At 39.8% G+C, this 15,878-nt stretch overlaps 1 protein-coding gene across 1 annotated transcript in view; it reads left to right on the forward strand.

Annotated features, from left to right (window-relative positions):
- Hml (hemolectin) overlaps positions 1 to 15,878 on the forward strand; it is an 87,826-nt gene that overhangs the window by 6,559 nt on the left and 65,389 nt on the right. The window contains exons 5-14 of the mRNA XM_074087291.1: positions 861 to 1,084; positions 4,301 to 4,492; positions 5,600 to 5,649; positions 6,567 to 6,775; positions 7,968 to 8,122; positions 9,769 to 9,914; positions 10,609 to 10,771; positions 11,225 to 11,349; positions 13,719 to 13,785; positions 14,368 to 14,469. Coding sequence (XP_073943392.1) covers positions 861 to 1,084; positions 4,301 to 4,492; positions 5,600 to 5,649; positions 6,567 to 6,775; positions 7,968 to 8,122; positions 9,769 to 9,914; positions 10,609 to 10,771; positions 11,225 to 11,349; positions 13,719 to 13,785; positions 14,368 to 14,469 — 1,433 coding nt within the window. The remainder of the gene's footprint in view (positions 1 to 860; positions 1,085 to 4,300; positions 4,493 to 5,599; positions 5,650 to 6,566; positions 6,776 to 7,967; positions 8,123 to 9,768; positions 9,915 to 10,608; positions 10,772 to 11,224; positions 11,350 to 13,718; positions 13,786 to 14,367; positions 14,470 to 15,878) is intronic.

Here is a 15,878-nt window from a genome sequence, read left to right on the forward strand (position 1 = left end):
AATGAAAACCTATAATTAGCCTATTCTATATAATCCTATTAATATTATAAATGTGAAAGTTTGTGTGAGTGAGTGAGCGAGCGAGTTTGTGAGTGGATGAGTATGTTTGTTACTTCTTCACGCCGAAACGGCTGGACGGATTTGGATGTAATTTGGCAAAAAGTTAGTTTATAACCTGGATTAAAACTTAGGATACTTTTTATCCCGATATTTCCGCGGGATAGGGATAAAATCGTTAGATAACAACCGCTGGACTTAGTCATGAAATTTGACCATGATTGTTTTTAATGTAACGTCAATGAAAATAACGATTTAATTTTCGAGAATTCACACGGGAATTTAAAAAAAATCCGGAATTTCAATTCAGCTGCTGGACCTAATTATTTGTGTGCGAAGCCACGGGTAAACACTAGTATAAGTATAATTCTTTTTAAGCTACTAATTTTAGAGATATCGAAACTTCGTTGTCACAAACAACTTAGCTATCCGGTTGTCAAATCCTACTATATAATATTATAAATGTGAAAGTTTGTGAGTGAGTGAGTATGTTTGTTACTCCTTCAAGCTGAAACGGCTGAACGGATTTCGATGAAATTTGGCAAAAAGTTAGGTCATATTATCTCGATATTCCCACGGGATAGGGATAAAATCTCTAAATAACAACCGCTGTGTTTAGAGTCATGAAATTTGGCATGGGTGTTTTAATTTAACGTCACAGAAAACCACGATGTAATTTTAGGGAATTCCCTTGAGAATATAATAAAATCCCGGAATTTCAATTCAACTGCTGTATCAAATGATTTACGCGTGCGAAGCCGCGGGTAAACGCTAGTGTTTATATATTTGTATATTTTTTCCAGAATGTGCACCATAACCTGTTTGGAAGGCCACCGATTCCCCGACGGCTCGACGGTAGCCAACATGCGCTGCTCGGACGGCCAGTGGCAGCCGACTCGCACCGATCTCACCTCCGTGCCCGACTGCCAGCCCGAATGCAGCCCCCCATGCTTGAATGGGGGGGTGTGTCTGTCTGTTAATACCTGCCAGTGCCCTACTGAGTACAGGGGGCCGCAGTGCCAGTATTGTGAGTAGTTTTGTTTGGATTAGTTTTTAATATTTGGATTGAGAACCGGTTTTAGGGCCAAAAACCAGTTTTACGGACAGTTGGTACCCTAACGTATGTATCCCTTTTTTAGGTGACTAGGTAACTAGTATGAATAAAAATAAAAGAAAAAAAATCAAAATCAAGCTTTTATTACTTGTAAATAAAAAGAACTAAAAAGTTAAATATAATTTAAATCAGAGATTTTTTTATTACTTAATAAGCTTTTATTTAACTTGCAGTGAAGATTGGTTTTTTGGAATCTTTTTGTATTTTTATTTCAATTCCAAATTTTTTTGTTACTTTTACGGTCATCCTGAGTGAGTGAGTGGGTGAGTGGTGGTCAAGCTGAGATATGAGGTGCATAGGAGAAATTCGTGTCTGTATCGTTGTCCAGCGGTGGTGTAGCGGTATAGCACACGACACGGAATGCCGAGGACCTGGGTTCGATTCCCAGCGCTGGTCTTATTTTTCTGGTTTTTCTGTGCATCTATATTTCAGTTTGTATTTTCGATATAACTTGCAATGTACTCGTATGTATCTCTGTACGAGTATGTATCTATGTATATATGTGTGGGTCAAATCTTGCAACCAAATTTTGACCCACTTCCAGTGGTCAGATTGACTTCAAATTTGGCATTCAATCAAAATCAAAATCAAAGTCAAAAATCTTTATTCAATTTAGGCTATAACAAGCACTTATGAATGTCAAAAAAAAGTCTACCACCGGTTCGGAAAGACCTCTGTTGAGAAAAATCCGGCAAGCAATAAGTCCCGTGATAATACAATAATCTGGCAGTGACATCCTGGTCTGGTAGTCCCGCCAGGATCTACTCCGCTGGACGGAACTCCTCAACGGTTAATGGCATCGACTTGAAATTTGGTACGAAAATGTAGTTTGAATGACAACGACATTTAATTTATCAATTTTGTAATCAATTTCTATTTTCATTTTAAATTAACTGTAATTTTACTTTTTTTACTAACAATAATGGATGTACTTATCTGAATAAATTAATTAAATTATTAATTGTTATTTATACAAGTACAGTTAACAAAAAGTACAGTTATCATAAAAGCTTGTAATAAAAATATTTTTTTTTAACAAAAACTTAGGCTGCGTCGGTTGAAAAATACTATCTAGATAAAGATAAGTAAAATTTTTTTTTTATTTAATCTGGAAAAATATCGAAATACTCATATTAATTGACTTGATGAAAGTTATTGAGATCAATGTTGAGTTGAGAAGTACTTTTTTTTCTGAAGTTACCTAATGAACCTAACCTACCCTTTTTTGTATTAAAATATAATATTTATATAAATAAATATAAAAATAATATTTCCGGATTGGACAAATTAGTTGGACCACGGGTACGTACAGTCAAGGGCGAAGATATTGACACGGCCAAAGTTGCAAAAATATGTATACTCGGTCTTAATGTTAAGTGCATAAATTCGTGTATACATATTTTTGTAACTTTGGCCGTGTCGATATCTTTTCCCTTGACTGTACCTAGTCAATAAATACGAATCCACGAATTGCCATTTCCGCTGAGGCATATATAGTACTTTTCTTCAATAATGCGAGGAAATAAAGCAAAATTATTAAAATAATTAATTAAATATGCTTGGGCACGGTTTTAAAATTTAAAGCTTTAGGGGCTGTTGCACCGTCCATTGATTGGCGTTAACCGACGGTTAAATGTGATGCCGTCTCCGTCTATTCGAACAAAACAAATAGAGACGGCATCACACCTAACCGCCAGTTAACACTAATCAATGGATGGTGAAACAGCCCCTTAGCCCTTAGGCAGCCATTACACAGTCATTCTATCAATGATCCTAATCCAGATTTACTGTGTAATGTGTTAAATTGACGGATCGCGACATCGGATCACAAATTATCTAGATTTTTTGAAATCAATGATTATCTCGATTCGTTGATCGCGATCCGGATTGAGCGACTAATGTAATAGTACATTGTGTCTTAAGGGCGGTAAACAAGGAATTACGAACGAGAGTCTATTAGAAGCCCGAAGTTGAAGACTGAGGGCTTTAATGAGTCGATGTTCGTAATTCTAGTAGTTTTTCATCACATTTGCGAGTAAAATTGTATATTTGTAAAAGAAAAACTAAGATTTTTCCAAAAATTGCCGATACCGCTGACTACGCTCTTGGCAGCGCCAGCCTCCGCGCCGCCCCACCCCACGCAGCATGTGCCCGACCTGCGCGCGCCGCGCTCCTGCACGCCATGCAGTATCACACTCATTTACCGACCTTGGGCTTCATGACATGAAAATTAGTACGGGCAATGACTCATTTACCGCCCACGGGTTTCATGACAAGCACATTAAGGTCGAGGGTTTTATTTGGGGGGTTGCAATCAAGGTAGCCTGCATGTTACGACACTGTTTACGAGCAAGTGTGATGAAAAATATTTGTCAGTTTACGTCAGTCAGCGGTCGCAACGCGATGGAGGCGGACGATATCAGCAACGACGACAGATGATCAAAGCATACCTCCTTCATCCTGTAGTAATTTGCATAGTCCTCTTCCTCTTCAGTACTATGAATTTCATCTAACAAGTTCGGATGCGTGTACATATTCCTTTTCAGTAACCATGGTTTGACCCAACGTTTTCTCTTGACACGTTTCATTAGAGCACAAGCAATAATTATTACTACACAGGCTTTTTTCTTGTTTAGATCCATTTTGCGAATTTAGACGACCAAATGGCCAAGTGGTTAGAGAACCTGACTACGAAGCTTGAGGTTCCGGGTTCGATTCCCGGCCGGGGCAGTATTTGTATGAATAATACGAATGTTTGTTCTCGGGTCTTGGATGTTCAATATGTATTTAAGTATGTATTTATCTATATAAGTATGTTTATCCGTTGCCTAGTATCCATAGTACAAGCTTTGCTTAGTTTGGGACTAGGTCAATTGGTGTCAAGTGTCCCATGATATTTATTGATTTATTTATTTAATATGCTCGGAAATATCCACCTGAGTGCTTCCTTATAGAATGCCTGAATGAATGAAATACTAAAAAAGAAGAAAACAAGTCTAGTGGGCTATAACTCTTGGCAGTCGGGTTTTTGATTTTATTATTTTTATTTTCATTAATTTACCCCTCCATGATCAGTTTACAGTCTGTCTGTATGACACTTTTAAAAATAAATCTGTCTCTTGTCAACAGCGACATCTGTATGCGACTTCCGCAAACTCGCGTTCAACGGCAACTACAAGTGCAAAGGCGACGCCGAGGAGTTCTCCTGCCTTCTCAGCTGCCCCGTCGGCGCTAGTCCATCCACCCCGCTCGCTGACAAATACACTTGCCTGTATTCTACTGGCGTGTTTCTTCCGCAGCCAATTCCGCACTGCGTGTTCGGTGAGTATTTATTAATCTCTGGTCTGTATAAGATCCACTGCTGGACACAGATCTATCAGAATAAGGGGGCATCGGCTGTGGTTAAGTCGCAGGTCCAGCGCGAATTGAGAATTTTACTCACTTTCCTGACGATTTTTTTCTTTCACCAAACCGCTTATGGTAAACTTCATACATTGTTTTAATCAAATAGTGGGCAAACGAGCATGCGAGTCACCTGATGGTAAGCGATCACTGCCACCCATGGTCACCTACAGCATAATTAGGACTGCGGGCGCGTTGCCGGCCTAAAGGGAGGGAGATAGAGGAGGGGGGAGGAGAGTTGGGATATTTGACACCGAAATAAAAAAAATAGATGCGAGCCCGGGTTAGAAATCATAATCATTGTTCTTTGTTTGTGAAACTATAGTTCGGTCAAACCACTCTACCAGGTTTGTTTAAGGGTGGTAAACGCGGTTGACAACGATTAGCTGAAGCGGAAAAGCGTACTTATACATTATATAAATAAATAGCTAGTGAAAACACCATCTTTGGACATTTTATCTCCTTTTTGGGTTTCTGGAGCCAAAATGGCAAAAATGGAACCCTTATAGTTTCGCCAAGTCCGTCTGTCTGCCTGATGTCTGCCTACAGATGTCTTGTCAAAGCCGCTATTTAGTTTTGTAATTACAAAAATAAATATTTATATGGAGGGGGGGGGCACTTCTTACACGTAACAGAAATTGGTATTTTTTTTTTAACTCGCATCAACGTGTGGCACATAGTCGACAGCTCTTTTGAAAACATAGTAAGGTTTCTCAAAAACTTTTTTGACTAGGTGAAGATTTTTTTTCGTAATGGCTACGGAACCCTATGTTGGGCGTGTCCGACACGCTCTTGGCCGGTTTTTTTCTAGTTTTCTGCTGTAATATTTTACATCACTTTTTATATTAAGAAGTCTACAACCAACGTAGCCCATATCATTGGCGGATTTAGTATGTCAAGCAATACTAGGTATTTTTCTAACCCGCACACAGTGTTTGATATTCACTATAGCTAATAGAAACCGGAAGTGTTAATCAGACCGGAGATTATTTCTGTTTTGAGATAATTATTGCTACTTTTTCACAGAGGAAGTTATCATCGTGACACCCAGCAATTATCACTCAGGATTCAGCAATGTAAGTAAAATACTCTTGTTTCTGAAAGTAAGGTGACCCGGGGCTATTGTGGCTGGGGGGATATTGTATCTGAGCCGTCTGATGGTGTTTTTACGACGCCATGTTCTTCTCGGCCATTTTACGTTGTGTTCGTCAGAAGACTGTCTTCACACAGCACACATGAACATGGCGAACATGGCGTCGTAAGGAAGCCATCAGACGGCTCAGATACAATATCCCCCCAGCAATAGCCTCGGGTAAAAAAAGATAAAAAATAAAATAAGAAAAAGATAAATACGTAGATTAGTCTCACAGCTAATCAAAAACTTAGTCGAGTAATAGTTTAGTGCACATACAAATTAAAATCCTCTTATGGGTATACCATCCTTTTACAGGCATACAACTTAGTGTATCTTATATTGACGGTAACAATTTCATTCCAGTCATAAATATGTAAGCTGTTTTAAATATTAAGGTGCGGCCACATGCAGTCGCTCGTCGCTCGTTTGCAGCGATAAATCTGGTCACGTGACCCCATTTTGAATGTGATTTTGAATTTCCCGCGACTCAAAAAAGTAGCGTCAAGTAGCAGCGACAAGATGGCTGCTTGCAGGAATGATCTTGGAAGCTGATTTGTTAACCTATTTTAGTAAAAGTCGTGGCAGTGGTACAAATAAAAGAAATTGGAGTGAATGAAAAAAAAACAGTATTTTTTCCGAAATAGTTTTTTTTTTCTTCCTTTTCCTTCCTTATATGTGACCAGATTTGACGTTGGAAACGAGCGTCGAGCGTTTAGCATGTGGCCGCACCTTTATAAAAAATTTTTTTAGCGTGTGTGCGTCACAGGTGTGCGTGTATGCGCACGCGAATGTATGTGTGCAACCACCTGCTGAAATATTGCATATTAATAAAAAAACCTTTATATTTCTTTATAACAGAGCTACTACGAACCTTATTTCCACAACAAGAGCCAAAGTGAGAGTCAGACGGGTGTTAAAAAGCACTCACCTGACGGTACATTCGAGTACGGAAAACATGGCGTGAAGAACAACGTGGATATTGTGGTACAGGACTTTACGCCCAAAGGAGGCACCTGCTTGACCTGGGCCGGAGTTCATTATAAGACCTTTGATGGCAAGATTTATAGGTAACTCTTCTTTATTATTTATCGGTATCTTTATTGCTAAAGGCTTGTCTAAGCTGAAGGGATGCTTTTTTGGAAGTTATTAAGTAAATACTGCGAAAATAACATTTCGAATATCAGAATTAAATAACTAATCCTGCCTGGCTAATAGCAGTGCTTGCACTGTTGTGTTTCGGCGTGGAGAGTAAGACAGCCGGTGAATTTACTGGCACTTGAGGTATCCCATCTTAGGCCTCTAGGTTGGCAACGCATCTGCAATCCCCCTGGTGTTGCAGGTGTCTATGGGCGGTGGTGATCTCTTACCATCAGGAGACCCACTTGCCCGTTTGCCATCAAGTCGAAAAAAAAAACTAAGAGCTAGACTGCATTAAACTTGTTATCTACTGACTGATAGATCAGTTTTTTTTTTATTCGACTGGATGGCAAACGAGCAAGTGGGTCTCCTGATGGTAAGAGATCACCACCGCCCATAAACATCTGCAACACCAGGGGTATTGCAGACGCGTTGCCAACCTAGAAGTCTAAGATGGGATACCTCACGTGCCAGTAATTTCACCGGCTGTCTTACTCTCCACGCCGAAACACAACAGTGCAAGCACTGCTGCTTCACGGCAGGATTAGCGAGCAAGATGGTGGTAGCAATCCGGGCGGACCTTGCACAAGGTCCTACCACCTGCAAAGATTAAAATTGTCTCCAATTATTAAACCTGTCTTGGATAAAAAAAAATCTAATTAGCCCGTTAGCCCGTCAGTAAGATTATCAACAATTATTGGACAGGTATTTTTTTATTTTGTCAAACTAACAAAAAATTACGAAGATGCGCTTTATACAAGTAGATAGATAGATAGATAGATAGAATCTTTATTCAAAACAGCATACAAAGCTCTAAGTACAATAGGTCGATTTAGGTAATATTTGTTTTGGCGGCTTTTCTAGCTTTAGTTCTGATACATCCGTATTATATTCTTTAAAGCAATGTATTGTAGCTTTCACTATTTTCGACTCTTAAATTCACTCTTTGTCAGAATCCACTCAAAGGTTTCCTGGTAGAGATCCCTTATAAGTCCGCCTTTGTACAAGCATCTCGATGTTTTGTCAATTGTAATTTTGTTTGCTTTCTTTTGTACATACACAACTCAACTCTTTATAGTTTGCATACAGACATTTGACTAAAATTTTACCCTTTTTTTCCAGCTTCGAATCCCCCTGCCAACACATTCTGGTCCGAGACGCGAAAGAGCACGAATACACAATCGCCGTCAAACAGGGCACGTGTGAGAGGAAGGACTATTGCCCGTTAGAATTGACCGTGTACTTGGAGGACAAGCCTTACTTCCTAGCAACTGGCGGTATGTTTAAAGTCAAAGTTAAAATATCTTTTCACACCTCTCCTTCAGAAAAGTAACTTTTCCTCCCTGACGAGAGGGAGCAAAGTTCAACTTTTCTGTTCAAGGCTTTTCTAAGTGTTTTATTGCGAATGCTATTTTTTGAAGTTGATAATTGTAAAGCCACGCTATTTTCTATGCTGGTTGTTCTTTAATAATATTTAGAATTCCTTTTTTCAAGTTTCTTAATGCTCGATGTGAAAAGTTGTATGAGCCACTCGGGAGCAAAATTATTTTCATCTTGGGCGTTAACACTTGAATCCCTCGCTACGCTCAGGATTCTATTGCAGAATCCTTCGCTACATTCTGGATTCAATGTACGCCCTCGCCGTAAATACACCATTTTGCTCCCTTGTGACAGAAATAACTATTATTCAATTCAGGTTATAACAAGTAGGTACAACAAGAATGTTAGTGTCACTCGGGACTAGTCTGTTTTCTTGGTTTTCTTGAAGATTGATATGAGATAGAAAAAGAAAAACGATCTTTTGTTTCGAGTGCGAATGACATTAGCAAACTAGTTTCATTGTATTCAAATCTATCACCAGTAAGGGAAAAGCGTCTCTTGAGAAGAAACTGGATCAGTTATTTAATTAAAAAAAAAAACACTACCGGCAAGCTATAAGCTAAATAATACTGTAGAATTTCATTTCATTTCATTTCAAATTTGATACACCGTCTTTGCTTGATTTTTGTTGTTCGGCTGTTACCTGGCGCCCAATGTGGGGCCGTTTTACTGACTAGCTTTACATTATTTTTAAATCGAAAATCAAAGCCTGAAGGCGCCAGACCGTCCATGAATTAAAATGTGGCTATACCACGACTGTATGTACAAAACAGCTATATCGCTTTTCAGCTAAAGTGACGTTATTTTTTGTAGCGAAAGGTTCTCGCATTGTTTGACTTGATATTCTGTAGTTAAAACTCACAATAACTTATGAATAGCCAATATTCCACGATCAATGCTCTTTAGTAGGTACCATTTCTAAATTCTACATAGGTACTGAATTAGGAACCATCAGCCAAATATGTGGTCTACCACCCTAAAGTTGATAATCGTTTGCATATCATAAAACAATAATGCCAATAGACGTGTCTGTCAACTTGAAAGTTCGACTTTAGCGACATATTCATGTGATAGGATCTTGTTTAAAAATTGATAGACCACTTATTTGGCTGATGGTACAGTCACCTTTTTTTTTATTCGACTGGATGGCAAACAAGCAAGTGGGTCTCCTGATGGTAAGAGATCACCACCGCCGATAAACATCTGCAACACCAAGGGTAATGCAGATGCGTTGCCAACCTAGAGGCCTAAGATGGGATACCTCAAGTGCCAGTAATTTCACCGGTTGTCTTACTCTCCACGCCGAAACACAACAGTGCAAGTACTGATGCTTCACGGCAGGATTAGCGAGCAAGATGGTGGTAGCAATCCGGGCGGACCTTGCACAAGGTCCTACCACCTGTAAAAGGTGCACCTGCATAAATATCTAACACGCCCTACTGGTCCTAAGAATAGACTCGTATCAGATATTTATGCATGTTTTGTGGTGTCAAATATTGGTCCTGGTGACTCTACTAATGATCGTCATTTCAATTTCTTGCAGAAGAGGAGGGTACTGTGGTATTCCGTAGCAGTCGCCGCCTGATCCCCATTCCGGCGTCGCTGCCTGGCATTCGTGTGTCCATGCCCAACGGCTACGTCCTAGTCAATCTGGACACGGTTGGCATTGTCATCAAGTGGGACACCAATGTAAGTGACTATGTTCATTCGACCGGATGGCCAAGTGGTTAGAGAACCTGACTACGAAGCTTGAGGTCCCGGGTACGATTCCCGTGTCGGGGCAGATATTTGTGTGAATAACACGAATATTTGTTCTCGGGTCTTGAATGTTTAATATGTATTTAAGTACGTATTTATCTATATAAGTATGTTTATCCGTTGCCTAGTATCCATAGTACAAGCTTTGCTTAGTTTGGGACTAGGTCAATTGGTGTCAAGTGTCCCATGATATTTATTATTATTATTTTATTATGTAAGGGCTATGGTCGGTCAAGGAAGCCAATGGGGGCCAACAAAAAGGACTGACCCTGAAAGCCGTGGTGGCCTAGTGGTTTGACCTATCGCCTCTCAAGCAGAGGATCGTGGGTTCAAGTCCAGGCTCGCACCTCTGAGCTTTCCGAATTGCATGTGCGATATTACATTTGAAGTTTACCACGAGCTTTACGGTGAAGAAAAACATCGTAAGGAAACCTGCACAAACCTGCGAAGCAATTCTATGGTATGTGTGAAGTTCCCAATCCGCACTGGGCCCGCGTGGGAACAACCCAAGCCCTCTCATTCTAAGAGGAGGCCTGTGCCCAACAGTGGGACGTATATAGGCTGGGATGATGATGAAACCATCCAATTAGCCCTTGCTATTGCTAACCTTGCATGCTTGTTCTAGAACGTCGTGGTCGTAGAAGGGTCGGTGCTTCTGTGGAACAACACGCAGGGTCTGTGCGGGCTGCTGGACGGGAACCCTGATGACGACTTCCTCACCAAGGACGGCACGCTGGCCAAGACCAAGGCCGTGCTCGCGGCCTCCTGGCAACTCAATAAAATAGGAGGTGGGTGAATTTTAGGTTAGACGGTACCGGTTACCGGCAGGTTAAACGTCTGTACGAGTAGGTACATACAATCGAGTTCATAATTTGTGAGCAAAAATTTGATCAAAAATATGTGAACACGATTCTATTGTTCACGGCGTAGAAGCGTGTTCAGATATTTTTGTTCAAATTTTTGCTCAGAAGTTTACGAACTCGACTGTACAAAGGTAAAGGGTTCTTAACTTATAAGGTTTTTTAAAGTCCTTATCTAAAGTGTTATAAAGTCGTTGTTTCTGAATATGTATAAGGAGGGAAAAAAAAGAGCATGCGGGTCACCTGATTGGAAGCAATCACCGCCGCCCATGGACAAAGTTAAAAAGTTAAACCAAAAATTAGTTAGTTGCAGATAGCTTAGACTTAACAGTGGTGCTTTAACGCGACAGTTACCGATGTGTTCGTGACTTTTATTTACAGATGTGTGCGACAGTACGCCCTCAGCGCCTAGCGCTTGCGCGTCCAAATCTGATGAAGACATGAGAAAAGCGCTGCAGTTCTGCACAAAAGTCTTCAGCAAGGAGAAATTCAGGAAATGCTCGAAGGTAACAATTTTTTGTTTTTGACCAAGAAACTAAGTCATCAAGATAAAATTCGAATGTAATTATATGGGAAGTTGTAGTTATGATATCTAGCAAACGAGATGATTACGGTTAGTATACGGTCCTATATTTCATCATCTCATCGAAAATACAAACTGAGACATGGATGCACAGAAAAACCAGAAAAACAGACCAGCACTGGGAATCGAACCCAGGTCCTCAGCAATCCGTGCTGCGTGCTATAACCCCTACACCACTGCTGGACAGGAATCTAGACACGAATTTTTCCTATGCATACATATCTCAGGTTGGTTATTTCTACTATGCTACTTATGCTTCAGTTTGTATTTTCGATATGGTTTCACGGGATACCCGTAAAAGTAACAAATTTGGAGTTGAAAAAAAAATACAAAAAGAATCCAAAAAACCAATCATAATTCATCATCTCAGCCTGTATACGTCCCACAGCTGGACGTAGGTCTTCTCTTAGAATGAGAGAGCTTGGGCCGTAGTTCCCACGCGAGCCCGATGCTTAGCAAGTTTGTGCCAGTTATCTCATGACGTGTTCCTTTACTAATAAGCTCGTAGTAATGTTATTTCGCATATGAATAATCAATAAGTCACTCAGAGGGCTATGGAGAGGGCTAATTTCGGGGTTTCTCTGCGGGATAGAATTAGAAATGATGATATCCGCAGTAGAACTAAGGTTACCGACGTAGCCCGAAGAATTGCGAAACTAAAGTGGCAGTGGGCGGGGCACATTGCTCGCAAGACGGATGGCCGATGGGGCTAGAAGGTTCTCGAATGGCGTCCGCGGACCGGGAGACGAGCTGTCGGTAGGCCTCCAACAAGATGGAGCGACGACTTGGTTAAGATCGCGGGATCGCGGTGGATGCGAAAAGCACAAGACCGGTCTGAGTGGAGAGCCTTGGGGGAGGCCTATGTCCAGCAGTGGACGTCTTCCGGCTGACATGATGATGATAATGATGACATGAATAATAAAAAGTTTTTGTTGTAGTCAAAATACCACAAACGGGACTTATCACGCTAAAACACACGAATAATATTTACCTCGACGTTTCGACCACATTACAGTGGCCGTGGTCACGACTGGACTCGTGAGAGTTACTCGTGTGTTTTAGCGTGAAAATTCCCGTTTGTGGTATTTTGACTACGACAACAACATTTTATTTCAAAACGGTTTAAAACGTTATATTAAAAAATTTCATTTTTAATACAAGCTTTTTTTGCTGACTGTACTTTTTGTTGACTGTACTTGCATTGTCACCCAAACTACATTTGCGTACCAAATTTCAAGTCGATACCATTAACCCTTGGAGAGTTCCGTCCTGCGGAGACGATCCTGGCCGGACTACCAGGATGTCACTACCAGATTATTGTATTGTCACGCAATTTACATAAGTATGCAAAATTTCAGCTCAGTCGGTGACCGGGAAGTGGACCAAATTTAATTTGCAAGATTTCATGACAAACATCGGGACAGATGAAACTAAATAAAAAAACATCGGGATAGGTGAAACTAAATAAAAAAGTTTGTAAAAAGAAACGAAAAACTCGGTGTGAGCTCGGATTTGAACCCACGATCCTCTGCTTGAGAGGCCATAGGTCAAACCACTCGGCCACCACGGCTGTTACTCCATATTTGTCGATCCGGATTGAACCTATGTACGTGGTATGGTGCAGTGTAGAGGGGGAAGACTAAGGGGCTGTTTCACCATCCATTGATTAGTGTTAACTGACGGTTAAATGTGACGCCGTCTCTATTTGTTTTGTTCGAATAGACGGAGACGGCATCACATTTAACCGTCAGTTAACACTAATCAATGGATGGTGAAACAGCCGCTAAGGCTACGTATACACGTATACGTATACGTAAGGCTACGTAGTGAACCAGAGGGTATCTGATACCACGAATGTTCAATGAATTGTTGTTTGATGAGAGGGAGTGTGTAAGCAGGGGAGTCTTTAAGAGCAAATTGAAGGAGTGTTTGATGGATGCCTTCCATGAGGAAATTATAAACATCTAAGGTCAAAGAAAAAATTATGGTAATGTAATGCTATTTGTGGTATTGTAGCGGGGTTGGAAGTAGGTACTTAATGCGATCTAGTTAAAGAGATTTGTAACTAAGATAAGAGTGTAGTTTTCGCCAACAAACTGTTTTGCAGTTTGGCGAAGTATAATTGTAATCTTTTTTGTATAACATAAATGAGTAAATAAAATAAAAAAAAAAAAAAACCTTGTCCCTCTTCAAAATAAAGCTTGGGAAAAAGATGGCACGCTAAAACCGCACGGTTAGCCGCATAGTGTGTTCATAGACTTATCGCTGACGTTCTGTATTCCTTCACCGCAGGTAATGGACGTAACGCAGCTTCTCGAAACCTGCCAGTGGGATTATTGTGCCTGCACTATGAGCATGAGTGAGTACTCAAGAGTTTCTTAATTTGGCTGTATTGTTTTGTACCTTAGAACTCAGTCATTTCATTTTTATTAACAGAAGGTTAACTCGGCGTGTATAGCCATAACCTAACCAACTTAGAAAGGTTAAAAACCTCCTGATATTGTCGATTCCAAGTTCAATCTCTAAAATGGCTGAACTGATTTTATGACAGTTAAAATCTACCGCAAGAAAACTTGCATAACAAACACCCCTTTTTGCGTGGGAGTTAAAAAAGATATAAGATAAGATGTGTTAAAAATAAAGTTGTGTTAAATACTTGTGATGTATACATATCATTTAATAATATTATAATCTGTTTTAAAAAAAAATATATACCTCGTTGAGTTTCTTGCCGGATTCTTCTCAGTAGAGGTTTTTCCGAACCGGTGGTAGATTTTTTTTGACATTCATAAGTGCTTGTTATAGCCTAAATTGAATAAAGATATTTTGACTTTGACTTTGATACGGGTTAGAATGTTAATCAGCGCACTCTAAAACTATTTTTTTAATCTATATTTTCTTTTATAGGTATCCATAGTGATTTATGTTTATTGTTTGGCAGGCCCCGAAGAATGCGCGTGCACAACCGTGGCTGTCTACGCCAAAGAGTGCCAACGCCTCGGCGTTCAACAGATGAATAACTGGAGAGACGCCGATACCTGCCGTAAGTAATAATGTTACGAAACCGGCTAAAAAAACAATACATTTCGACCGGATTGCTCAGTGGTTAGAGAACCTGACTACAAAGCATGAGGTCGCGGGCTCGATCCCCGGTCGGGGCAGATATTGCCAGGCAGGAAGCGACATGAAGTGGGCTAGGGGATCTGCGAGACAGCTCGGGGTTGGTTAAAGCAAGCTTAGTTGTTTATCCGGTTTACTAATGTTTTGGCGAAAATTATTTAGCAAATTATTAACTTCCAAACAAACTATATAACCCATATTTTTATTTAGGCGAAATTTAATTTCCCAACTCAACATTTCGCATTGATATCATTTCCCAACTAATGATTTAATAAATGATTATTATGCAAATTATTACCTGGGATGTTTTTAAGATGTCATTTGTGTTTTCGTCAAACACGTTGATTGGCATTCCTTAATTTAGCAAGCAAACAAGCAAGCAAGCCAATGTTTTTTTCCGTTCTGTTACAAAAAAAACCTAACATCGAAGGCTAAAGCGGAAGCTACGCTACGCTTCGCTCCCGCCTTAGCCTTCTGAACCTAACCTATCCAAGTCGCTTCCGCCTAGTCTCGTCTTGCTCGCTCGCTTCGCTCGCTCACCGCCACATAATTTAACATTTATTCATTTTATTATATATCATGACTGATATAAGTACCTTATGTGTAAAAATTGGCCAAATTTATTTGACTATTTGCTTTAGCCAATCATTTGCTACATAATTGTTTGCCACATAAAAGTGTGATGAAGTAAAATTTAGCAATATAAAAATGTTGCGTAATAAGAAAAATGCGAAGCAAACTTATGCCAAGGATTGTTTGCCAAATGAAACTTCGGCGAAAGGTTGGTTGCTAAGTGAAATTTGGCGAAAAATATTTCGCCAAAAAGGCAGTACACCTGTTTATCCGCCTATATAGACTCGAGCAAGTCTAACACATACTCGTAATATCATATAATAATTTTCGCTCCTTTAGACTCCAAGCGCCAGCAATACTTCGTTTTTTAGCATTAGAAAAAGGATAAACAATCTTGACCAGTTTTTTTATTGAAAAACGTTTTAAAAAACAGTAACTATTACTTACGATACTAAAAGCGCGTAAATGGTCATAAATGCCCTTGCTAATTGTTACATATTCGCTGTAACTTATTTTTCAAATGTTTTTCAATAAAAAGACACGTCAAGATCGCTTACCGTCTTTCTAATGCTAAAAAAACGAAGCTATAAGCACCAGCAGTTGTTCCTGCACTCCGACTTCTAGCCGGAGAGTGTGGTCTTCCGTCGCTTTAGGGAAGCAAGCATAAAAAATCCTAAATAACTTTTTTGTATTTTTTTTTATGTCATTTTTGTGCAATTTTGTATTATTTCTTATTTCACAGCGCATTTACATTAAATA

Source organism: Choristoneura fumiferana, chromosome 5 (assembly GCF_025370935.1).
Source record: "Choristoneura fumiferana chromosome 5, NRCan_CFum_1, whole genome shotgun sequence".
Taxonomy (NCBI): Eukaryota; Metazoa; Arthropoda; class Insecta; order Lepidoptera; family Tortricidae; genus Choristoneura; species Choristoneura fumiferana.